Consider the following 27,927-nt stretch of genomic DNA (forward strand, 5'->3'; position numbering starts at 1 on the left):
CCCCACGCACTTTAGATATTGAAAGGCTGCTATCAGGTCACCTCCCAGCCTCCTCTTCTCCAGGCTGAACAGCCCCAGCTCTCTCAGCCTGTCCTCGTAGGAGAGGTGTTCCATCACTTGGACCATTTTTGTGGCCCTATTAAACTCCTTCCCATTGTTTTCAAGCCACTATGTTACCGCTGAACATCTCTGGTTTTCTATCTCATTTTACTCTCCCCAAACACTGATGCCCCCAGAGTCAAGGAGCATGCTGCCTCCTTGACACCAACTGTTTCTATTCCTGTGCCAGAAAGCGGTGCTGCTGCGAGAAGATGCCTTCTTGATGCACGTTCCCTCTCCTGTTCCTCACCTCCATGCACAGCCTCTTGGAAGCCTCACCTCTGACCCATTACCCAAGTGATCTTCTTGGTGCAATGTACAGACTAGACTGTTGTATGCAAACATGATGGAGAGGTGGGGATGCTTCATAAGCAGCGGGTGATGCAAACTTCTCTAAAATAATGCTCTCAGAGCAGCACTTCCATCTATTCCTCCCCACCTCTCTTCCTCTAACAATAAATGCTTCATCATTCTCCAGCAAATGCTGACTATTTTTGCTGATTAATGCTTTAGATTAGCCCCTTTGTTCAGAAAACAATTTACCAGAGTATAGTTTTTTCTTGCTCTCCATTAGCTGCATCTGTGTGATGCATTTTTTTATTTGCATACCATTTCTCTCCTTCTCAGTGCCTCTGTCACTCCATTTTTTCTCTCTCCTCGTCTTCTGTTGCTGTAGAGGAGCAAAAGTCATCGAATGTGAAATGTTCTCAGTCTTTAGTACAAAACGAACTGAATGATTATTAATTAGCTTTTAAAAATGCACTGTAGATAAAACCATATTAATCCTCTGACCTTCAGCTAGTACAAAAACATTGTGTTAATTGTCCTGAAAAATAGATAATTCCATTGTTACAAACTCAGAGGTCTTGCTTAAACAAACATAACTGTCAGGCACAAGGGTCTGGCACAGTCACACTTCAAAACATTTTAAGAAATTCTATCCATAGTTATTCAGGATGAGGAGGAAACTACATCTCCAAATCTCTGTGATGGGACATGTTGAGCCTGAGCAGAGAGATGCTTTTGCCTGGCTTTCCAAGGCTCCTGTGGGAATGATGCTTCAGATCAGAGGGATTCAGCCTTCAAATTTTTTAGAAACAAGAACCTCTCTTCCAAAACTTTGGTGCCCTCCTGGACAAACTGGGGCTTTTAGAAACACCACTAGCCTGGTGTGGAAGTAAACATGTCCTCTAACTTTTTGTAAAACACTGAAATGTGACATAGAATCATTATGAAGGTGGGAATAGTTGCTCAATGCATCCTGGTTCATAAATAACAAACAAGAAGTGGACTAAGAGAAAGAAGTTTTTCCCTCTTTCATTCTTATATTTTGCTTACTATCTGAGCTTGTAAAAAGTAATTCTGATAGTAAGGTCAGATCAGACCTTATTTTTCAATGGAAACAACATTATGCGGAGTTTGATGTTCTTCAGATACTCATAGTTTGCCTGAAGATTGTCTTCTAATGGTCCCAACAGTCCAGAGCTTTGCTGCTCCTTCTGAAAATTCATAAAGTTCCTGAGCAGCATTTGCCTTTGATTCCTTCTTTCCCATTTTGTTTTGTTCTCACAAGAAATAGCATAGGTAATAAGGGAGCTGATAAAACACAGAAAATGTCACCCTGGATCTTTACACTATTTCCTAACTAAAGCTCTGCTCAGCTGATGTCGATGATCTTACGTTCCAGTTATTGCTTCACAATTTCAAATGATAATGGTAGTAAAAATACCTAGATCATAAACAGCATTTTCCCATAATAAATCCTATAACTCCTTTGCAAGGGTAGTTAGTGCCTTTTCCCTCACTTTCTACAAACATAAATTCAGAACTAGATATGTCATGCAGGCCAGATTTTCACTGAGTCTGTAATACATATCTTCTGAGCACCAAATCAGCGCTAGTTGGATTAAACATCCCAAATTTCCAGACACCTTTATTATTTGCAGGTATCAACCATCCTGATAAGTTCTTCTTAATGGAGATAAAACAAGTTAGGGTTGTGTTGTCCAAACCATTCACCCACTCATAGTGCTTGTATGCTCCCAGTAGACCAGTGACATTCATCTGAGTCTTATGAAGGACCACTGCAGTCTCTATCTAAAAAAAGAGCTAAGTTGCAACGCTTGCACATCTAGTATTGTGGATACATCTGTGATGCATGATATGGTGTCATATGTTTCACACCACACAGTGTTAGGAGAGAAGGGAATTGGTGATGTCTCACTTACAACCTAAGTAAATCTTTGCCTCCTGAATGGAAAAAGTTGCTATGGGGCTAAAGATACAGATACTAAGGTACATCGTAGTGATGTCACTATTAACAATCATGAAAAATCACTCTGCAATTATGAGAAAATAAACTAAAAGTTGTAAAACTCAGATGTAAAAACTGAAAACAATTCCTTGCAACTGCCCAGGAGCCAGGATAGGCATGTCACTCCCGCTATTCTGTCATTCAGTGACATCTAGTAGCTGAGCGTGAAGTCTTTGTTCAGTCAATGTTGCAGTAGAAAGTAGGCAGAGGGAAGATAATCAGGCATGAGAAAATATGACTTCTCAGCTCTCAGGGATGTTTTCCCATGGATTGACCGCAGATATATTGTCATCAGTTGTGTTTGCTTTGTTTTAAGCGCCAGTCTTAGCAAGCAAGAAAGAAGAAATAGAAAAGGCATTTAGTTTTGCAACTCTCTTGGCTCAACCTTACCCTTTCAGATTTGATATAAGTAGTTCTATTATAAGAAAAGAGCTAGTGACATCTGGTGGGCAATTATCTTTTTATTTTATTCTGTCTGCATATTTTTTATTGTTCATTTTCAAATGCAGATATTTTAAAAAGTCACTGATAAAATGATACACCTCTTATTTATTTCATCTGGCTCCTTATCCTATTACTGTAATGTCTGGAAAAGTCTTACAGTGTCATTCGGGTTTTGCACCACTCTCAGAAGTAATATTTAAGAGAACCACTACTTCCAGACCAATTAAAATATACCTCATGACAATTTTGTACCTCACATACCCAGTCATTTAGGGGACTGGATGCACAGCACACTACCTGAAGTGTTTTGGGTGAATCAATCTGCAATGGATTGAATGCTTTCATCTGGGAACCAGATGTTGATCTCATACTTGCTGTGCTTGCACACATCTGTAGGAATACATCTTTGCTGTGTCTCAAGAGCAGGGTTGGAAACTCCTCACTCTGCCCTGCTCACTCCCTGTAGCATATTTAGCTTAAGTGCTGACAGCTTTCAGCATGCTGTCCCCAGCATGGTCACTGCCATGTGTTTCATGTTGCCTAACGAGAAAGATGTCACACGATAGATGTCAGCAGACGGGGGAGTGGTGGGTGTTTTCAGAAGAACCCCAGTTTTAGCTCTGCAAGGGCCAGTGGGATGTAGCAGCTGTCTCAGTTTAGGCTGCTTACAAAGGCAAATTCAAGGTGTCAAGTCAGATCAAGATAGCCCAAGATATTTTGGAAGTGATTGATCATGAACAAAAAATAAGTTTATTCACAGTTTTTCTTCTGTCTAGCTAGAAAAGTATGAGAAAAGGGAAAAACTGCAGTGGTGACAAACTGAGGTACTAGGTGCTATTTGGACTGTCCTATTTTTACAGCAGTTGTTGTAACATGTAGAAAGAAGTCTTATTCATCTGCACAGTGGCAGGCTGACTCTAGCCAGCAGCTAAGCACCCAGATTGTCACTTGCTTACTCCGCACCCCACAATGAGAGAGGGGAGACAGCAGGAAAAGATAAGTGACAAAAAACATACATCAAGATAAGGACTTCTTTATAAGTAAAAGAAAGAAAAATAAAACGAGATTTTGAGGCTGCCATATAACACACCTCCCAGTGAGCTGATCACTGCCCAACCAGACATCATACTGTAAGAAAAGCTGTCTGCCTTTTATTCCTCTACCCTGAGTTTTCTTGCCTGCACATGTTTTCATATGGTATGGAATATTGCTTTGGCAAACTTAAGTCAGCTGTCCTGGTTGTGTCCCTCCCAGATTTTTCATAACTTGATGCAGGGAGGCAGAAAGGGAAAAAAGGGTCAGCATCGCAGCAGAAAAAGCCTTGATGCTTTGCAATCACTACTCAGTAATAGATATTGTTGTGCTACCAAGACTGTTGTAGCCACAAGTCCAAAACATAGCACTATAGGGGCTACTATGAAGAAAATTAATTCCATTCCAGCTAGGCTTAGTACAGATGTCTGTAATTCATATTCATTTGCAGCTAGGTTTGGAAAGACTGGGAGAAGATAAATGCGAAAATTAAGTAACAGAAGTAATACACAATGAGTTGTCTAGTGATTCCTCATGCTGATAAAGTGAATCTGCAACAGCAAAAATTAAGAGAGAACAGTGAGATGTAAGTTCAGATCAAATTTAGGAACAAATCATGTTAAATCACACACATGGACCTCAAAACTGTGTGTGATCTTTCCTTAGGTTGTTACTGAAGCTCTCCTGACAGCTCTCACTCTTAGCTCGCCCATCCACATATTGGTTTCTGAGGGGGCCATGGCTTGCCTTGCTGTATGTTTGTACAAAGGCTGGCAAAGACACTGGCTATGGTCTCAGCCCTTCAACATGGTATTATTATTATATGAATCAATGCTTATACACCAAAGCCTACAAAAAATGTCTAGTTTTCCCAGCTGATTTACTGGAGCTTCAGGTTTCAACCCTTGCACAACATGCTGATTCATTCCTGACTAATTTATTCATGACACGATTATGCTTCTCAAGCCCATCCTGATTCTGTTCTTTCCTCCTCCTCTTCTGGTTCCTATTCATAGCTTACCTGCTGTTTTCTGACATTTTTGCATTGGTAGAGGATTCTCTTTTCAGACACAAACTGAGCATACAGTCTTCAGCTCTGGTTGCATTTTCTAACACAGAGAAATTCTAGATTAGGATTCCTGCATGGTTACCAGCAGGTGATGTTATTCACTCCTCTTTCCCTGACAGGGTGTATTGACATCTCATGATTTTGCTAACAACTTCCTATTTGTGGGGCTTTGTACAACAAAATCACAGAAAGTAGAGATGGAAATGACCTGTGGGGTCATCTAATCCTTCCTACTGGCAATGCAGTATAATTTCTTGCAGAATATCTTCAAGTGCTTTATCCAGTTCAGTTTGTAGCTCGGCCTCCATCAATTCCCACAGATTATTCTACAACCTAATAGATCTCTCACAGTTAAGAAGTGTTTCATTCTAGTCTGCCTAAATTTTCACTTGCTTAATTTTATCCCATTACTCAGTTATATTCTCTCATGACACCCAAATATAGTCTCTCTAACCTCAGGGCTCAATTCCTTAACGTCTCATGCATTGTATTACCATTTACATTTACATCCGCAGAATATCTTTAAAACTGACAAGGTGACTTGCAAGCTGAGGTTGTTTTTTGGTGGGTTTTTTGTTTGCTTGTTTTGTTTTTTTTCTTTCCTACAACTGTGAATTTGCAGTGTTCAATTGTGAACCTTGCAACAGGAAACAATGGCCATGGCCACATGTCACCTGTGTGGAAGACAATAGAGAGATTGAAAGATGCATGTAAACGTGGTGTCTGAACTGGACAAAAAATAGAAAAAGTCACTGAAGTCATTTATAAATTAAGGATATTCATCATAGAGAGAGGTAAAGTATTCATACATTTAAAAAGAGACGACTGTTACAGTGAATACTAAGAACTTGCAGAGAAAAGAGATTGATTCCTCCTGCTGCAGCTTCTTTAGACTAGTAGAAAAAGTTAAACAAAGGATGAATAACTGGAAGCTGAAGCTGAGTGACTCCAGACTGAAAATGAGGTACATGTTCTTAACACTATAAGTGATAAACGACCACTGTTCTGCTTTCCTTGATTTCCATAGAAGAGGATTGTGTAGAAGAGGATTGTTTACCAAGTGGAAGATAGGCATCCACTGAAAAAGTAACTATCTGGAATACAGGAGACTCAGCAACAAAATGTCAGTTTAGATAACATGATGTCTTATTCTAGCCCTGAACATTATACATGTACAATCTCAGAGATACACATGACAAGCCAACAGAGAATGTAGTAGAGAGTCAGTGAAAAAATGCCATTGGAGACAAGTCCTGCAGGTTCTCCGGAAGAATGGGAGTTCCCTTCTAATTTATTTTTATGTGCTTTGCAAGATGAACCATATAATTCATAATAATTTTCTAAATATTCATTTTTTCATGAAAAATTAAAGAGTCTGATTTTTTAATTGATATTTCCAGAAAACATTAAGAGACAAATATAACTACTTGTGAAAATCAAATTGTATCTCTCAAGACAGAAGAATAAAAGCAAGCTGACAGTGAGGGGCAGTGCAAACAAAGCAGAAAAGCAGTCATCATGGTCTCCGTATGACTGGACACTAAGGGAGTCTGTTCCTGAAAAAAGACAAAAGGTAGTTCAAAAGATGTCCTGTGTATCCTAACCTGAAAGTTTCAAAGCCCTCAGTGGGCTTTGAATCCTAAGCTCCATCTTCAGCAATGACTGACAACATGATTTCAAAGATTTTTAGGTGCCTAAAGATGCCGTGTGGCACATAGCAGGATTTACAAACGCATCAAAGTAGGCCAGACACATAACTCCCACTGATTTTCAGTGAGAACTGAACTCCTAAAAACCTGCAGCACTTCTGAAAAAAGTACAGAGGTGGCAAGGTAGCTGTGGTGGCTCTGATAATATTATATGTTATTTCCTATTGAAAAGGTGGGAATAGTAATACTAATGTTACTTATTCTAAGACCAACCACTTACACCCTTCAGGGTCAAGTAAGAGATATAAGTGAGATGAAATGCAGAGACAAAGAGGTAGAAACAGGTTTTTGTCCTACCCTTCCCTTGTTTCTCCGTCACCTTACAGTAACAACTGGCTCAACATATAATTGATTTTTCATTGCAGTTGACTGTGGATGAATGATTTCAAATTAAAAGAGGGGAGATTTAGACTGGATAGAAGGAAGAAGTTTTTATTATAAGAGTGGTGATACACTTAATGGTGAGACTAGGGCAGTTCCCCAGAGAGGTGGCGAATGCCTCATCCCTGGACATATTCAAGGTCAGGCTGGGCAGGATTCTGGACAACCTGAGCTAGCTGTAGGTGGCCCTGTTCATTGCATGGGAGTTGGACCAGGTGACCTTTAAGTGTCCCTTTCAACTCAAATTATTCTTTTCCATTCTATGACTGTAAATGAATTGTTCTTCCCAAGAAATATTAGCAGCAGATGAATAAACTTTAAGCACCTATCAGTGGTTCAGCCTTTACTAATGCCCATAAGTTAAGTGCTTTCAAAGCTATGCTGAATATTGCTCAGCCCAGGCCCGTTTCACTGTGTTTGTTCTTTTCCATCTTTGACTACAACTAACAAAGAAGGATAAAGGAAAATGATGGTAATATCTTGCTGGCAAAGAATTAGAAATGTTAGACTTTCGGTAAATAAAGACAAAGAGGAAGAAGCTTGGATTTAAAATACAAAGTCACTTTTTGATGAATTAACAAGAAAATATTCATTGAGTAAAGCAGAGACATCATTTTAGCGTCTTTTCTGCAGTGTCATTGTAAAGAGGGTTTTGGAGAAAGACAATACAGGAAATCTAGATAACAAAATACATATCAAACTTGAGGGTGACATTCAATCTAAATACCACACAGGTAACCAAACAATCATTTTGCCTTTGGACTTTCAGATATGTACAGAGAAGTACCTGTGTTGTACAAGCAGCTGGGTGGCATAACTTTAATTAAAGAATCTAATTTACTGCATCAACTCTGTTTATGTTGGTCGAGAGATTAATGTAATTCTTATTTTTCCAGTCACATCCAGAAATAACAGGATTAGAACATGCCTCAAACAACAAAAAGTTAATCTTTTAAATGTAGGGAAACAGATCTGTTCCCTTAAAATAAGATGTACATCTGAGTCAGACAGAGGCATCAGCAGACCTGATATTTAAGATAATTGTTATAAGTGAAACGTCCATGCACAGACACATCATCAGATGGTGATGACATACCTACATACTGCTATCAATTTTCTGCTGTTGTTCAAAGGAAAAATTGAAGGCTTCGTGGAAATCTAAATAAAGTCAGTGGAAACCTTTGGTGTTTTGGATAAGGCTGATTTTTTCTTTTCTTTCACTTCAATTTTTAAACAAAAAATTGTATTCTTTTGACTCTGAAATTAAGGCTTAGTTTTTTTATACTAGGTTTAAATTAATACATATTTGATAAAGTCTTCCATGTCACTTTTCCAAAGTGTAATTCCATCCTTTGGATGCTTTTCTCTTAGGAAAGTTCATAGACCAACAGTATCCATGATTTATAGTATGGCATCCTTTGTGCTTTACTCCTAGTTAAGGTTGTTTAACCTTACAATAAATGTTCCCAATGGCCTTGCTTGTTCTCTTTATCTGTTTTTCAAGAAGTAGAGCCAAATTTGTGCTTTTGCCATATGTCACTCTGAGAGACTAAGTCAGATGAATTATTATTGAATGATTTGTATAGTAGACCAGGCAGATGCTCATAAGTGGAAGAGCTATACATATCTTGGGTTATAAGTGAATTGATTTTTAGCTTGATTGCAGTAGATTTTGCATGAGGTTGCTTTCTCATAGATTTTGCTTCACTTATGAGAGTGTAACCAGGGTAGTGTGCCACCTATAAAGATGAACGTATGGACCTTACATTATTCAAGATTTCCCGTTCCTCAGCTTGAGGATGATGACTGTACTCATGTTCAGAAATAAAATACATCTGTATCTTATGTCTACAGATGCTATCTGTGCAGTCCTTTATCCAACAATATGGAAGAAATTGAAATGTGTTAACAAGTAAAGATGCATCAGAAGGATGCATAGCATATACACATTTAACAAAGCCTATTATGACTAAAAATACCCTCTTGTGATTAACTCAGGAAGTATTGGTGCAGATCTTTCTTAAGAAAGGTGTACAGAGAGTATATTCCCCATCTTTTTTCAAGAAAAGGGAAAAATTTTGAAGAAAATTTTCAGCTGTTACATTTCCACTAATACGAATGCCAGTTTATTCCAGGAAAAGATCTGATTCTGAAATTTTAGGAATTAATGTTATTGTCTACATATGCTACACAAAAATCATTACTTTTTCCCTAAACGACTGCAGCATGTGTAATTAAGTGCACTTACATCTTCCTGTGTACGGATGACTGTACTTTCATATCGTGCTCTATAGTTTTGCTCTTTTAAATCATTCCTGATGAATTCAGAAGGCAATAGAACATGTCTGCAGCTGCATTGCAGTGGGGAAACAGAATCCATTCCAGCAATTATAAAGTAGAAAGGAGAAATCAGTAATTAGTGGAACCATGAGTCACTGGTACAGTGGAAGTCGGCTGTTCCCAAAGTGCAGAATGTTTCTTACTACAAATGCAGATGAATCACTTGTTTGCTTATGACTCTCTCTACATTTTTTGAGTCCTTGAAAGAATTTTTTCAAATAATCTTGAGAAATCTCTTTGAGGTAAAATTAGGACTCCTTTGTCACACATGGTGGTACAAGAATACAGGTACCCAGCTACACTGAATTCTATTTAAAACTTTATTTTTTTTAAATTACTGTTTAGCTATGTCCAGTAATGACAAAAGGTGAAGATCCATTTATCCATTATCCTCAGGTTATCTGATACATTCTGTATTTTAACTGTTGGCTTTATTTAAAATTAATGCATAATATCTCAACATTTTTTTCTCAAGGAAATATGTTTCTCATATAGAGTAAAGGAGATGAAATATTTGATTATTCATTAAGAGGTGCTTAAAAGCAATTTATTTTATGTTAAATATGCATTTTTTCTAAAATACCCGAGACAAAAATATAAAATTCCCCCTCCCACAACAATCTGTGAAATAAATTTTAATGATCTGTCAGAATTTTAAAGAAGTGCTATCACCAAGAATTTATGAGCTGCTTTTTCATAAACCTAAACTCTTCAAACCCTTTTTTATCTCACTTTTTTTTTTCCACTATCATTCTTATAATCTAGTCTCACGTCACTTCAGAGACCTTGAATTTGCTTGATAGTAGCTCCATTTCCTCTAGATTCTGCCTGGAAACAGTAATGTCTTCTGCACTTTTCCCTCTCTTGCTGTCCTGCCTGGAGAGGTTTAAACACAAATCCTGCAGTCTGAGACTCAAGACTTACTGACCTCCCCATATAACATTTCCTGAACTCTGCAGAAGTGGTAGCTGTTAGGTCTGCTACTACTCTTAATATGATTCTATAATTCTATTCTATGATTACTCAGATACTTTTTTTGTATATTTACAAAAGCAGTCAAGAAGACTACAAAGATTCTAGAATTTCTCAGACTTATCAAAAACATTTTGAAGAGTCAAGGAGAATCTTTTTCAGTAATTGTCATACAACATATGTTGGTATCTTGCCCAGTGAATAAAAAAGGAAACAAAACCAAGTTCTAGTACAAAGACAGAATCTTCCACATGGGTGAAGTATTGGTATTTCTGAACAGTTATTTTATGCCAATAGCGAAATTTAGGACTTCCGAAAATCACGTTAACAAAGGATTCTTAATAAGTAAAATTTAGATAGAGTCTTGCTAGCTATTGATCCTACTGAAAAGAAAAAACAATATTATTTTAATTCTCTGTGATATGAAATTTTGAATAACATTATCATAAAATATATACTTCAAAACAGAAGGTTCAGACAATCTGAAAAATTGCTACTATACCAGGGATCCATTTTCTCAGTAGTGACTGAAATTAAAATAAACATTAATACACCCCAAAACTGCGAGATATGGTTAAGATGACTTTGTTAATACTATAAAATTTGAGTTAAAATATCAACAAATATATATAAATTAGAAAGCAATGGAGTTATCAATTTTAAGAGGAAGTTCAGAAGTAACAATATTCAATGTCAGAATTGTACTTGAAATTTATAGTATTTTGTAGGGAAAAAAGATATTTTATAACTTCCAGTAAATAAAAAAGAAAAAGAAATGCTTAACCATAATACATCTCAATATATTTGAAGGTTTAAAATGCTTCTTTAACTACTATGTGTTCAATAGCTGTTCATTATTAACTTCATGATACTCATCCATCTAGGGTGTCTTTCTCTTAAATCACATTAACTGCAAATCTTTCTACATAATAAGTTGTTTTTAAATTCTGGTACATCTGCTAGCTTGAGAGCAGACTGTACTGAGACTGGTCTCTAAGAGACTTTAATTATGTATATCATTCAAATGACGGAAATTCTCAATGATTAAATGCCACCTGCTAACATAATTTCCTCTCATGAGCCTTACTCCAAAGGGAGTGTTATCTGTCACGTTTTGGAGGTGCACTATCTCAAAACTCTGCTATTGTACTGCATCTGTGAAACAAAAACCGAAATTCTAACATGTGCTCTCAGTTGTGTTTTGGTCAATAAGATCAGAAGATTTTTACTGTGGATACACAGCACTTTGGAAAATATCATTTTTTCAAGATGATTATCCCCAATTCTTGAGATTCTGCGCTCATTTTTCTATTCTTTTTCTTCTCCTATTTTTAATTACAAAACTAATTGAAAACCTACATCAAAATAAATAATATAAAACAAGCAAGGACAAGCAAGTTTCTGTAAAACTTACTAGAAATCTTTGAGTCAGCCAGTGGTACTATTGGTCATATTGTGTGAGGCATCTTCATTATAAAACTCTTCTTCTGTGGGTATACATAGACTGTTAGCCAACAAATGTTATTTGATAAATCTATTTTAGTATGTGATCATCAGCTAAAAGGCAGCTGATCACTGACAGGTGAGGTGTAGGATGAGAGTTCCTCCTTCAGTTTTTGATTTACTGAACCATGTTTTTCAGAAGTATCTAGTAAATCCCCAGGGTCTTGGTGCTTTGTTCAGATCAGCCTCAGAAGTCTTGCATCCTGAATTTACCTGCTGAGTTACATGATGTTTGATTAGGATATTATCTACTGTTTAATTCAGACACTGTGATTGCTAAATGATGCTGAAATTAGTTTCTGTCTGTAAATATGATATTACTGTCATATTCTTTGATAAGGTTCTAGCAGCTATTTTAATCAGTGAAGCATTAGCAAAGCTGTCAATGCATTTTCTTTGAAATATTAGTTTATCTAAAGAATACCTTTAATTTAGGACTTTTTTATTCCATTAAATATATCAGTGAACTTTTTCAGGAAAGAAAAAACACAGAGAAACCTTTCCAGAGAGTAAAACTTGAAAACCATTTAGTTTCCGGATCTGATGTTTATATATAGAGATTACAGGTTGAACAAAGCTGTTCAATTTCTACTGCTATTCCCAAATGTACAATAGACATTATATAGCAAATCTACTGCTAAAAATCTCCAAAAGTTTTTTTGAACCTTAGACCTACAGATCATATCAGACCAATATTGGAAATACTGTATTTTCAGGATTTGTTTAAACTCAAGCAGCTATACTCTGTAGTAGAGCGCTGGGGCACCCTTGCCTAACGGCTTATTATGAACCTCCTAGGGACTCAATAGCATGAAAGGTGCTAAGTGAGCTTAAAGGGATATGCTCTTAAAGGAATGTGGTTTTTTCTTGCCTCATTTGTAGTTTAGATATCATTTGCAAATACTGTGTACTGACAGTTTACTTCAAAAGAATGCTGATTGAGGCCTGAGGAAAAGACATAGCTATGTGCTAAAAGAGGAAAAAGAATAGAGTACTGCTTTTTCTGTTTCACTGAGCTACATCTATGCTGGCTGCCAGATGCTCATTCCTAGCTTGAATTCAAAACTGATCACGTTTGTTGAAATATTTGGTGTTTTTTAATAAAAAAGAAGATTTTTCAGTGTTCTTCAAGAGCAGGTAAAATAAAATACTGTCCATTCATCTCAGAAGTGCTGACCTTGTAGAATCATATTCACTTTTTGAGAACGTAAACAAGAATATAACTGTCTTCAAACAATTCCTTAGAATAACTGCAAACAGAAAAAGGTGCTTCACAGTTCTTCACAGCTAACAAATGATTTTGTTAGCTATAGCGTTTAGCCCATATAAAGATAAGCAGCAGCAGATATAGTTGCTTTAAACCAGCTTTAGGATCACCCAAGAAAGGTTGAGGTCACAATCAGGTAATAAAGAATGAACTGCATATCTCTTTCTAAGAAACAGAGCTTTCCAAACACTCCAAGGAAAGCAATCTATAAGAAAAGATGCTTCTAGTGTGGCTGCCAGCTCTTAAATGAGGTTAGAAAAGGGAAGACATCTAGTCACAAAGGTGAATTGTTACCACCTGCTGGCTATTCCCCTTCACCAGGTGCTCAATCATTGGTTCAAGCAATGACCTCACAGCTCCCATAAAGCAAAAAAAAACCTCAATGTCTAGAGCTATCCAATGCTTTTGGACCTCTGAGTAAGTGGATTATTTGTACAAACCTTTCAAGAAGACATAAAAATAAAATGGGTCTTCAGCAACTCCTGAAAAATAGAGTACTCTGAGTTTTGGCACTAATGCGCAAGAAGCATTGGATTGTGAAGTCTCATCCATCTCCTGTAGTGAGCCCCCATACTCTATTAAAATTTATTTATTGCTTTACACTCAGTAGAAGTGAATTCCTTGCTTTTGTGTATCAAGAAGTTCAGTCACCAATACCAGTGGTTGCAGTGTCTTTGACTGCATTTCTAGTCAAGGTTACTAGAGCAAGCATATTTCCCTTTGTATATTATGTATGTCTTAATGATGTTAGTTTGCTTCCAATAAGTTTAGGCATCATTCTCATGACACACGTATACTTTCTCAGTTGCAAAATTTCAGACGTGAATCTTTAAAAAGAAGGTGACCTAAAGCTCTGGAGGTTACGCATCCCAGGCTGACTGGCAAAGATGTGTTTAGGATAATGTTTATACGATGCCTAGAAGTGATATTTGAAATAAGATAATTTTTTCCACAAATTCCTCTTCATAATTCACCTGAAAAACAGAACCACTAATCAGGTAGTAGAAATACCAGAGAGATTTTGTTGCTTTTGTAAGTTGTTTTTAAGGAAAAAAATAATTACTATGAAAATCTGTTGTAATATAAACTTCCTTCCCCAACCACACATACTTAATTAAAAGTTAAAACCAAGACATTTGCAAAGCAAAAACAAATAAGGCAAAAATTCCCCTATTTTAATTACCCTGGTATAATTAATTGTTCAGCTATTTATTACTTTTTAGATGCTTAGTTACCTACAGTTTGTGACTTACAGCAAGCAACTACTTTTAAGGACTTCAGAAGTCACGATAAGTTATGCTTCCTGTGAGATTGACCTATTATTCAGTTCTTTTTAACTAGGTCATTTATTTAATTCTAGTGTGATGTGCCTAGATGTAAATGTTATATACCATCAGACAATCCCTATAGATCAGGGTCCTCGTAAACCTTCTCTAGACAATTTTCTGTAAATCATTTAATCTTACTTGCATAAGTATGGTATTAGGTATGTAAGTTTAGGCATCTTGGCATGAAGAGAAGAATAAAAGCATTTGCATTTTTATTATCAAATGTTATTGGAATCAGCTACTGTTAATTCTTCTGCTCTCAAATAAATAAATAATTAAACAAGACCTTACTAGAAAGGCTGTCCAGATACTTACACAAAATTTACTATATATTTTGTATTTCAAAAAATGGAAAAAACACATTAATTCTTTTAACATAGATTATGTCTTGAGAATATATTAAAGTATGTTGTCCTAATAAATGATGGCTTATATGAAAAAAGCAAAGAATGAGCTTGAGGGTTTTATTTAGATCCTGTCTGTTATTGTAAATGGTGCTGCCAATTTATTTATTTTTTAATATCCTCCAGCAACAGAAGATTATTGTGATAAATGATTCATATCACTGCAATATACACCTTTTAAGATTTCCATATCTGGCAACCTATAGGCACTTCTTTAAGGCTTCAATAGGCTCCTTAGCCAGATAACGTGGCTGAAAGCTGCTTCGTGATTAATTTCATCTGAATGTGGTAATTATCATACTTTGAAGTAATGCCTGCAAAACATGCTTTCATAGAGTTAGTGGAAGCTGAGGATTAACCTAGAAACATTTCAGTTCAGAGCAGCGTATTATCCAAAATGGAATGTGTTTTCCCTTGAATTTTTGAAGACTTTTTGTTAGAATACTTGGCAGTCATTTCATTTTTTTATCTCATATCAGCTATTTCACAGCAATTTTGCGAGCTGTGAAATTGAAGTAAATTTATATTGTGATCAATAATACAAATCTTGGTTTTGAAAGCTACTTGTTTTGGCAGATTCTGCCCTGAAGTGTTTCTTGTTTTAGTGTTTAAGAGCAAAACTGATTTATCACTCATATGTTGTGGTCAGAAGGACTATCCTGCTTATATTCTAGGCACCCTGTTAATTATTAGAGAGGATGTACTTCCTTTCATGAGCACCCAAGGAAGTATCCTCTACCATTATTACATGCATCTCTTCTTCCTATCCTAGCAGCAATCTTCCAGACTGAACTGGAGGGACATCTCAGATTCTTTCTCTCTTTTCTCTCTAGATTTAAATCTTTGATTTGTTATGACATGTGGGAAGTATATGGCAACTAGTTTTGGCTAGGACTGAGCAGAGCCTTCCAAACTAGGTGTCAACAGTGGCAGGCAGACTAACGCTTTTAATTGTTCAACTCTGTTCTTCCTTTACATTTCTAAAACCTGAGAATGTGCACGTGGTATGCAACCACGGCTCAGTTAGTACATGTAAGCCATGATAATTCGACCATGTATTGAATCTCACTAAAATGAAATTGAAAATAAATATACACCTTCATACAGATTTGTTACATTTACACTTGCATTTAAATTACTACAATTTCAGCATGAAACAGAAAATAAATGATTCACTGTATCATTCAAATGCACTTTGCAGCAATAAAGCAAACGCTGAAATTTTCTGTTCACCTATATACTTTTTACATATACATTTTAATGCATATGATTTTTTCTCTTTTCTTCTGACAGATAAAAAAGAAGCTGCTGTGACCAAAGAACTCAGAAGTAAGATGCTATTTGTGCATTAGGTTATGATCTGTTATACGTGTCATACAGTTTCAAACTGTTTCAATAATCAATAATTGTTATTGAATTGTAGAAATCACAAATAATACAGTAGCTACACCATTTATAATTGAAAAAATTACATGTCTAGTTTTCAGTTGCCTCTTGCTATCTAAAACCATTCTTATGCTACTTGTATTTTCACATTTCTCTTTGTGACTGACAGTTTTGCCTTCCTCTCCTTTTTGTCACTGTCTTTGAAAACAAAGATTTCATGGGGAAGAATATGTCAAATGAGTTCTCAGCTGAATGTGCTCTCAGTGGAAACAAGTTTGGTAAATGGGCTGAGAAGACTGAAAGTCTGGTGTGCCAAAGGATCATCAAGTTTATCTTCACAAATGCAAAACCACAGTCCTGCCTGCCTATCTAGTTATCACAGATATGGAAAGGGAACTTCTAAGGCAGAAGAGAGATAGGGGCTGGGCTGTTCTGCATAAAGAACAAAATTGCTCTGGGAACACGACGTTGTTAACAAGGGAATAGTTAGACCTTTTTCTTCAACAAAACCATAAGCATAAATGCCTCAATACAGTAATAATAGTATGACATAGTTACACTGGTACACAGACAAGATTTCATCTGCTCTTATCTCTGCTCAGCAATTATGGGACTTTGAAAGCTCAAACAAGTTCATGATTAAAGAATGCACTAACTCCAGATGCTATATACAATACTTAATACAATATTCTTAGCCTGTATGGCAGAATACCCTACCATTCTTATTTTCATCTGAAAATTTTTCATATAAATAGGCAAAATCCTAGCACTGAAATAATTTGTAAGTTATGAACTAAAAAGCATATATTTCCAAATAACAACAAAGTTGAAAACATTTGGTGCTTTGTTTCAACATTACTGAAAATGTAAATAAGTAATATACAAAACTTACTGTTGAAAAAAAAATGCTTCAAAACAAAATATTCCAAATGTAAAATTAAAAAAAAAAAAAAGAAGCAAAAAGAATATAACTTAATTTGTTTCACAGGTGTTCTGAAAGCCAAAATCAAATCTTGTTGGTCAGCAAGTTCTAGCTGAGAACTCAAAGGAATAGATGCAGGAGTCCTGCAGTTCTGTATGAAATCCACCTAGCAATTGTGCAACATGCATACTATATCTCCTGTTTCTTCTGCAGGAAAAGGTACTCAGGAAAATAATCCTTAGGAGAATTCTTCAACGTTTTCTACATATTCCTCTGAAGGAGGAGTGAGCACCCCAAGTAGTTACAACACTATGATAATAAATAAGTTAGGATGTAATTATCTGCTGCAGACTTTTACATGGATGAAAACAAAACAATCTCACACATGCAAAACTATATTTTATTTTCATATTTTTTTCACAAGACAATCTGATGCATCTTCTATGAAGTTCTCAAAAGTCTGGAGGGGAAAACTCGAGATTGCATTTCTGATAACCACATTCTTTTTCTTGGTAATAACTCTTGACAGATGTGAAGGATTAACTAACATTTTTTTGACATTCAGTAATTCAGATTGTGATGGAAATGATTAATTTTTTCCTCTCACAATATGGAAATGTGAATTTTATGTTAGAGGATCTTCTGGTTGATATAAAAATCTGGAGTTAATTTACAGAAATTTGTTATTTTATACTGGTTTAAGTACAGTTTATTTTATCAGTTCCTGAGGATAAAAATAATTAATTAAAGACCACAAAAGAGTAAATAAATCTAGAAGGCATTTCAGGTTCTTCTATACAGGGTTAAGATTCTTCATGTCTACTTTGGGAAACTATGTGCTGTGCTCCCAACAGGGAGCAAGGAAATGTTCTACCTCAACAAAGAGAAGGTAATGCAAATGTTTTATGAGAACAACAAACAACGAGCTAAGTAGCCCTGCTTCCTTAGGAGAACCAGGCAGTTACTCTTTCAAATGCAGTACCAAACCATATGAAATTGTTCCCTCATGTTCGTCATTGTCAAGATTCCTCCATGCCTATGTGGACATACTTTGCAGAGGTAGTGCAATTGTTGCTGTTTTTTTTCCATAAGGGAGAGATTCGGATTAGGGGAATGGATAGCACTTTGAGTAGGTGTGGGAACCAAGGAGGTGCCACTTTGTATTTGCTACTCTGCCAATGGCAGATACTCACCAGCTGCTGCAGGCTGGTTCAGGAGCCCCTGCTCTCACAGCTGCAAGACCAGACGTGGAGGCTCTCAGCTCCCAGCAGCTGCCTGGGTGGGGAGGCCAGGCCCAAAGCCTTTGGTACCTGCCACTCTGCTTTGTCAGCGAATATGGAATAATTCAGTAGAACCAGATAAAAGAAAGGATTCAGTGTCTTATGACAAGGGCTTATTACTGCCCATTTTGTTGTTGCCTTTAAGTTACTTAAACTTGAGCTCTGCTCAGTTCTTTTTGGGTAATCTCTTTGACTCTTCAGTGAAGAAATTACTACAGGCTGTATGTACCCCACTGGAAGCCTTTCCTCACATTTCTGTTTTTCATAAAAATTCGTAGTGATTATTTTAATTTGTTTGGTTTGGTTTGTTTTTCAGAGCCAGCAAAAGCCCCTGCAGCTTCTCCAGCCACTAAAAAAGCAGTAGCACCAGGTAAAGGAGCAAAAGGTTCACTTTTCTCATATTTCTTGTACTTATTTTTTAACCAGTATATTGCATCATAGCACCATCTGCTGGATTATAGAAAAGACACTATTTTGGTTTTGTTGGATTTTTTGTTGTTGTTGTTTGTTTTTTGTCAGTTTGATCTAAATTATTGTAATAGTCCAGGCAAAGTGCTGTCTCCCTCACCTGTCCACTGTCCCTGCTTCTTTTTGCCTCTAGCAGTTCTCACTGTAAGTTGCTTTATGGATCTTTTGTTGATCTGTGCTCTTTTTCCTTGTGTGTGTGTGTTGTTGTTTTTTGTTTGTTTGTTTTTGTTTTGTTTTTAAGACTGTTCTCTAACTTTCTTTTTCTATTTCCAACCTTTTCATTAATCTACTTCACACATTTATCAAATAAGAGAGTGATAACTCCTTGGTAGAGGAGACTGGGAACTGGACAAAAGTCAATGCCAGCCAATAACATTTTGATTGTCACTATTGCAAAATGACTTTCAGACTTGAAATGCAGCTGATACAGACTGGTTTAGGGCATATCATAGAGCAGTTAACTGTGTGAAGCTAACCTAAGAAGTGCTTTTTCCTCAAAGATGCTCCCAGTCCCTGCCTTCTGTACGTGTTTTATGCCATGTTCTCTTGTGCTAGAACAACTGGATAAATAGTGTAAACCACATCATTGCCGTGGGCTAGTTAAAAAAATGACTTAGAAATGTGTGTGTGGCACAGGGTGTTCTGTCTGAATCATTTCACTAAGTCTGACTCAAACATTTATGTCCATGATAATTTCTTAAAGCAGCTTTGTTGCCACGGTGTATTATATAGCTGGATACTTAGATGTCTCGACACTACACTGCAGAAATAATTACATTAGGACCATATGCTTATAATTAATTTATTCCACCTGCATGCATCCAATATTTGTGTTCATTTTTGAAAAATATTCCAATGACTCTGTTTCTTGGCAAGAATGGCGATTGCAGCAATCTGCTTGTGATAAGGAAAAGAGGAAATACTGGCATGGCTTATTATGGAAAAATTAAATGGATTTGTCTCTTCTGATACAATTCTAAGTATCTCATCTTCCTTAAAAATGGGACAAAGTAGTAGTTTTTTTGACTTTTACTTTATTCTTCCCCCCTCCAGATGCAACTGTTCTCTGAAAATTAATTTATCCCCAGGATAAATCATCACAGCAAATATTAAATGTGCTTGTTTGGCAACATTTTAACTAGACTGCTGCCTATTAGTACAGTAAATTAAATACATTATCCAATTTCATATTTCAATTTCTTCCACATATCTTATTACTTTGCAACCTGTACCCCAGAATGCCTAAAGCTGAAGGTTCATTCCTGTTAACAGACTGACAGCGCAGACTGAGAGCACAGCTGGTCATCTTCAGTGCTTCTACACCACATATGTTCTTGATCTTAATATCACTGGTAAAGAAATTCCTGCCTAACACACTGTGCACTAGTTTTAGCTCCTTTCTCTCTTTCTCTCTTTCTCTCTTTCTCTCTTTCTCTCTTTCTCTCTTTCTCTCTTTCTCTCTTTCTCTCTTTCTCTCTTTCTTTTAATGGAGAAAGCAAAGAAAATTACTGTGGAATTTTGAAGTCCATGGGAACTTCTCAGTCTAGAAACTGATGTGTGCTATGGGAACCCAACCTCGACGACTATCTGTTAATTAATATTCAAAGTGGACATTCTCAAATGTACTTATATCTAACTGGAAAAATTTCCTCTCTGAAGCTGAGCTGGAAAGAGAACTTGACTTCAAAGAAAAGTGTAATAGTTTTGTAGAATCATTAAGGTTGGAAAACTCCTCCAAGATCACTAGTCCAATCATCCTCACCATGCACTAAACCATGTCTCTCAGTTCCTCATCTACACATTTCTGGAACACCATCAGGGATGATAACTCCACCACTTCCCTGGGCAAGTGCTGTTATCTTACAGAGAGAAAGAAGAGTGGAGGATTTTTCATATTACTCTTCTCTACCTGTGTTGTCTTATTACAATCCCAATCCAAACCCTGCTGCTCTTTCCTGTTCTTCGACCGTGTTCCAGTAGGACAGGTCTGAGAGTGACCTCGTCTCACAAAATATATGTCTAGAGTTCTTCCCTGAAGAAGGGCTCATATTGCTTTCTAATGGTTTCCTACCCTACAGGCATGAAACCCATCTCTGCAGACCAAGTGTGTAGGTGCTTAGCACCTGCGATTTTCCACCAGTGGGAAATTTTGATCATCTAAGTGAAACTGGGAAGAGCTCCCACAACACAGTGCACATCTCAGACCCCAGTTATCACTAACCGCCAGACTAGCGGTTCAGGTGCCAGCAGTGGTTCACAGGTGCATTGCAACATTCTGTGTCTGCTGGATCTGCTTGGCACCGTGAAGAGAGCAAGTACAGGGCAGTGACAGGCAGGGATGGAAGTGTGTGAAGCATGCCCAAAAGAAACAGGGAACTGTTTGGTAAGAACAGAGAGGTTGCTGGGTTTTCTGGTGAGCAGCAAGGAACTTCAAAATCACCAAGCCCCATGTACTCCCTTAGCTAGAGTCTGGAGTCTGCATGTGCCCAACATGAAATAGCCAATGTTACATACAACATTGCTGCAGATTCTTAGGACCAGTGACTGTGTTTCTCCCTCGTGATTTGCCTGGTTTAAAATCAAACTCAACTCTTTCCGCCATTATAAAACCTTAAGTCCTGATTGCAAATAAGAATTTCCCTGGAATAGTCTTGCAATTTTTAATTTGGTCTTAGAGTGTATTTTACAAATTTTGTACTGTCATATAATTGCCTAATTGTTGGTTTATAATGCCTAATTTTTCCTGTCTTCCTCTTCACACATTCAAAAAATCTTATTCATTACTCCCCTTAGGTTCACAATTTGAGCACCATTTGCCCCAGAAAATCAGTAAAATTTAGTTTCCTCTGGTCCATTAGTGAAGCCTAACAGCTGACTCTGCTTCTTGTCTGCAAGGAATGCATCATACTCTCAGCAGTTAGTATCTTTCAGCTATTGTAGTCTGCCACTCAACCATTTCTTAATATTCACAAAAATCTTCTAGGTGGATGTCAATAAATTCTACAAATCCTTCCAGCCTACTAAGATTTTCATCCGCATTCAAGTCTAAGAAACTATTGCAGACCAAAAGGTCTTATATTGTCCACTGGATCATGTAAGCTGGGTCGTTATCCAACTCTTAATGGTAATGGAAAAATGAATTCTTGACTTACATCACAATGAGGAAAGATTTTTCCAATATTAGAAGATTTTACTTTACTACTTTGGATTTTCGCATACTAGATTTATTTAAATGAAGCATGAAGTAGCTTATCTTACACTAAGCTTTCTAATCTGAAATCCAGTTTTTGTCCCTCCATTTTTAAAAACTTGAGTAAGTTACCTAGAATTGAGGATATTTTTTACTATTTTTTTCCTAGTTTTACTAGGATTATGAGATACCCAGTCTCCTAGCCTGGTGTATTACTGTTGCATCTGAACTTTCCTTACAGAATGCTGCATTTCAGTATCAGATAGTATTAAAATAATTTCCTATAGTTCTGCTCACACCACATATACTACAATAAAAATATACATAAAAATGCATCTTTGTTTCTTTGACTATTCCAAGATATTATTAAATACCACAGTGCAGAAATAAACTGTTGTTACGCTAACACTAGGATAGCATTACTTCAAGATTAAGGCAGGGGGAGCAAGTTAACTACAAAAAAAGAAATGACTTGGTACTTCAGTACACTGAAGTAACAATGATGGAAAGCATCAAAATTAAATGCTACTGAAATACAAATGAGAATTAAAAGGATTAGATGTCCAGTTTTTTTTAATGGAAATTGGCATTTTTGGGTTTTGTTGTTGTTTTTTTTTTTTTCCTGGCAAGATTTCATAGCCCTGAATTTGTTTTATGATGAATTTCTCTTTCATAATGAATTGGACCCAATTTCAAAGCATTTAGCATATCTTTCAGTCTCTTTTGAGTCACGTGTTCAAGCTGTGTTGAATCCAGACTATCACATACACTGTGTATACAATTACCTTCTCAGACATTCGTCTTTGGTAATTGGTATCACCTTCATTTGGATAGAAAGGGAATAAATGTGCCTCACCTTGCCCATTGAGGCCATAAAGAAAATAAAACTTTATTTTCAGAGAAGGGGTGTAGTTAAAAGAGGTAAGGTGGACTAGAGTTTTATATAACGCTTATGATTATATTATATATATCATTATATTACATATGGCGTTTATAATGTTTTTGAATTTTGAAGTACTATGTTAGTAAGGATAGAGAGAGTACAAATAATATCCTTCACCCTGAGCTTTCTTAGGTATGAATTTTTTTATATCATACGGGTCTATATCAACTACAGATATGTCTCTGTATCAACATGTTGCAGTGTAGTATCAGAAGTACAAAACATGCTATTACCAATGTTCAGCACTAGCTCACCCTGCAGTGCTACAAATAAAATGATGAGTTTTCCCTCATATGGCAGCTTCTTGGAGATTTATGTGTTTCAGAAATATTAGTTGCTGATTTTATTTCAGACATGCTCTAGACGGCTTCCAGCATTTTACTGGCTGTCAGAGCTGCACACTTCTAGCATCTTCTGTTGATGTCCTCCTGCATGATTCTGTCTCTTTAGAGACCCCTTTAGAAAGATTCATGACCTAGTTAAGTAGTCATAGGAGCCTTTCAAAATATCTAACCACTTGTATGTCTTTTGACTCACACTTTGAGAACAAATACACAAAATCTTTCAGTCATTGCCTCCTTCTACCCTTTTCTTATTGGACAGTCAGCATCAGTACTGAGCTCCAAGTTAGGCACTACTCTTACAGCTTCTGTTCTAAGTTCAGTATCTTTCACTTACATTTATTCCTTTAGGATCTTGGTGCATTACCTTTTATAATCCAGTGGGGTTTTTGTTGTTGTTTTTTGTTTTTGTTTTTAATCAATTTACTAATCTAAACTGCATATCATGTTTATCTAGTGACAGGTAAAATCTTGAACTACAATTTATTGCAATTTTCTTTCTTTTCTGAAATATTCTTAAATTTTCAGTGGGTTACAGATCTTGAAGATATCATTGTCTTGTCAAAAGAAGATGCATTATGAACAAGTTGAAGCATGAGCAAAGAGTAATGACTTAGAATTACCCAAATTATCGACATTCTCCAGAGTATCCTGAGTCATTTTACTTTTTACCGTAAAGTGAGAGAAGGTTAGGCAAAATTGAATTACTTCTTCTTGCTGTAGTCGAAGAGCATGCACACATCTGCTGCAGCTAATCTGCAGGTGCAGTAACTTGTCCTCCTCTGAGAAGTTCATCTTGAATAATATAGAGATAATACTCTGGAAGTGCTGTTTGTTCAAATAGATGCAGTTCAGCACAGGATTTTTCTAAATCTAATGCAGTGTTCCTGTAACTACTGGGGATTGATTGGAAATACTTATGCCTGAACTGCTTAGTCATCTTAGCCTCAAAAGGATGGAAGTACACCTCAGATCCCTATTTAAAAGGAAAAACAGTTTAAGGTTTATCGTAGGTAAAGATATACTGGAAAGATGCTAGCTTTCTGTCTGTGATTAAAGAATCACATCATATTTTTAAACTATCTTTTTGCCAGCTGAGCCTGTCAAGATGAAGGCCCATGCTAGAACTCCTGAGATTAGAGTAACATTAATTTGTTCCATTTGTTCCTAAAACAAGTAGTACTACTGATGAGCATTGAGAACTGACCTCCTCACAGCGTTTTGTTTTGTTGGTTTTGTTTGTTTGTTTGTTTGTTTTGTGACGTGTGTATTTCAGGGAGTAAGTGTGACACATCAGTTTTGAACATAGGCAATTCCCTAGTCAGTACTGTAGGATTGGCCTAATTTTCTTATTAAGGATCTTGAATCAGACAGATTTTTCTTCCGAGAGGAAATTAGGCACTGTGGTCTACGAATGCATCCAGACCATGTACTGTAGCTGTGCTATTTCTGGTGGGAAACTGCACACAAGACCTGCACCTTCCCATTGTCATGCAACAAAAGCTGTCAGTGTTGTTTTTTGAAAAATTTTGATTGGTGTAGTGTGAAACATTCTTGTGTGGATTATCTCTGGTCTAAAAACATGATCCAGCTCATATTGCAATCTTTCCTTCAACTGAGAGAGTCTAAAGGAACCTTTTCTACACCTGGCAGTGGTTTATGCTTACAGTAGTCTAATTGAAAGGATATCTTGAAGAGCTTTATCATTCTATCTTATTTGGTTTTAGTTAGCCAATAAGCTATAAAGGACTGAAAGGGGAAATGACAGGCATATAGCCTATAAAGCAAAGATTACATGACTGTAACACCAGCCTAACTTTTTGCTCTGAGGATTTAAGTATTCTAGATACTGCACAGAATATGACAACAGTAGGCTTTAACTAGATTCATTAAAATACTTGTGACAAAACAAAACAGTACAGAAATCACCTTTTTTTTGCAGCTACAGAACACAATCAAAATCACATTGGTTGTTTGATGTTGCATATATCCGAGAATAAAACACTTGAAATGTTATTTATTTAAACTTTTTCCTAATCTGTGTACATCCGCAATAGAATTTTTTTAAAAAAATCTTCTTGTACGTATCTGGATTAGAGCATAACATACACACATGTGCACACTTAGATATGCAAATCAGAATAGAATGTCAATTCTTATCTCCTGGGAGATGGCAGAGGGTCACCATTTCTGACTGTCCACCCTGCTACTGAAGATTAAAGTATACCACAGCAAACGTGCCAATCTGGATGCTTTTCAGGACTGTTGGCACTTTTTAGGAAAGAGTCTGGTTTAGGGAAAACTAAGGATGCAAGATCAGTTTCTCTGCTGTCTCCCACCTGCTCATGGGATGTCCAGGAATGTACTATGAGTAATGAACAAAAAAAGCCCGTATATAGTTTTAAGAACAGTTTATTACATAATTTTGCCATTTTTCATAAAAGAGAAAAGCCATTTCTTGAAATCTTCAGAGTTTACTAAGATGATAAAATACCAAACTAAATCAAATCTCTATTTCATGCATGTTAGAAAAATAGTATACTACTTGCAGAAATTTCCTGAATGAAAACATTTTGTAAATTCTTTTACACACAAGCACAACAAAACTTTGTATATCAAAGTAATGACAAATATCATGGCTAATGCATAATATGCTTAGAGTTGACAGTATCATTAGTTAGCATCATACTAACTACCTGCTAGCAAAATAAATAAATAAAATTGAAACCAAGTAATAATAATATGAAGCCAAAAAGAAAAGATTTAGATGTGAAGTTTATGGCTCATGCGATTAAATGTTTCATTTCATTCCAGTATAATACCAGAGGAAGAATCACTTGAAATATCATATCTCCTATTTCACAGAAGTGCTGCTTGACATGCAGCATTGCTACTTATTGACTTTTTCTTTTCTAATGTACTTTGTGATAATGTGCTTCTTTTCAAGTGCTTTTGGTACTAACACTACTATAAAGAAGCTCTCCTGAACTTCCTTGATATTTACAGTTTGAAAAACTGTACAAAGGAAACAAAGCTAAACAACTGAAAAATGTTATATTTTGCAAAAATACTTGCCAAAGTTTGCTAATGTCATAGTGTTCTCTGATCTCATAAGATCTAACAACCAGAGGGAAAAATAATTGCCTCTGTATCACTAAAGTAGAAGTACATTACTTTCTGTTTTCAAGAAGCACTCCTAAGCAAAAGAAAAACTGAAAACCCCACAAAACCAAGCAAAACTCTTCTTTCACAGAATGAGTCCTAAAATACCTGTACGGAATTGGATACTCCAAAGAGTGCTTGGGCTACACAAAACAAAGGCCACAGTTGTTGTTAAGATTATGCTCACTGAGTCACTGTATTCCATAATTCTGTCCTCTCACTTTTTGCTTCTTCTCCTCCTTGGCTTTTACTAGGATTGCCACCCAAGCTAGGACACCATGAGAAAAACATAAGATTTATCCAGATAATGAACTACTTAGTGCCAACCCACTCTCCTGCACCATGTATTCATATTGCTGGAAAATTCATATTGCAGCTTGTTGCTTGGCCGCAGCAACCCGAAGCATGAAACTTTTCCATTGACTCTCATGTCATATATACAACGTGTCTGTAAAGTACCAAGATAATTTGATATAAGGCTCATTATGTAATAATTACATTCAAGTGTGCCTCATGTAACGATATAGAAGTTGGGTCCCTGATTTCAGGCAACTAGTCTTTGTACTTTGAAGTACAGATTTTGACTGAACAAAATTGCTTATGAAATTGTCATGATATTACATCATCAGTATTTTTGGTAAAAGGACAAAAAATGAAAATCTTTTGTGTTTATTTATGAACATTTCTTTGCAGATTTAACATGCTTTACATGACACAAATTTACTGTGGATAGGAGTATGTAGTAATGACACATTGCATTTAAAAACTTAATGGTTGTGTTTTTTCATAATTGGTGTAAGCCTGCCTTTAAAAATACCAATTATTTTCATAGCTCCACTTGATGTTTATTTCTTTTAGATGTCCACTTTACTTTTAATATTAATAACAAATATCAATGTTGTATTAATATTGGACATGAATTAATATTGAATGTAAATTCTATTTATACTAATATGTTATTGGTTAAAATATTTTCTATTGAAATTATTTATTACTTCTTCAGTTCAAGGATAAATCATATTTAAGGATAGGCTTTATTTTATTGAGATATAGCATAGTCACTTTGAATATGGAACTTTGTACCTTGATTCTAGAGTTGAAGTGATTAAGGCACTAATATTCCTTGACTGTATACTACGGCATTAATACAAATAACTCACATAATAAATATGGAGAAAGGAGAAAATGTAGCATGGGTAGATGTTTTTATTTAATGCAAACTGCCATTATTCTTTCAGTTAGTCAGCTCAAATATTTTAAATGTAGATACTTCTCCTGTGTAGATTAAATGCTGAACACACCAAAACTTTTACATACTCTATTTAAAAGAATCTGCAGGCACCATATACCAATTTCAAAAGCTGAGGTTCTTT

At 36.1% G+C, this 27,927-nt stretch overlaps 1 protein-coding gene across 1 annotated transcript in view; it reads left to right on the forward strand.

The window, feature by feature from the left end:
* TRDN (triadin) overlaps positions 1–27,927 on the forward strand; it is a gene marked incomplete at its 3' end in the record, with an annotated part of 137,706 nt that overhangs the window by 101,593 nt on the left and 8,186 nt on the right. Inside the window, exons 16-17 of the mRNA XM_031552223.1 lie at positions 16,156–16,191; positions 18,767–18,820. Of these exons, the coding sequence (XP_031408083.1) occupies positions 16,156–16,191; positions 18,767–18,820 (90 nt within the window). The remainder of the gene's footprint in view (positions 1–16,155; positions 16,192–18,766; positions 18,821–27,927) is intronic.

The sequence above is a fragment of the Meleagris gallopavo genome, chromosome 2, assembly GCF_000146605.3.
Source record: "Meleagris gallopavo isolate NT-WF06-2002-E0010 breed Aviagen turkey brand Nicholas breeding stock chromosome 2, Turkey_5.1, whole genome shotgun sequence".
NCBI classification, from domain to species: domain Eukaryota; kingdom Metazoa; phylum Chordata; class Aves; order Galliformes; family Phasianidae; genus Meleagris; species Meleagris gallopavo.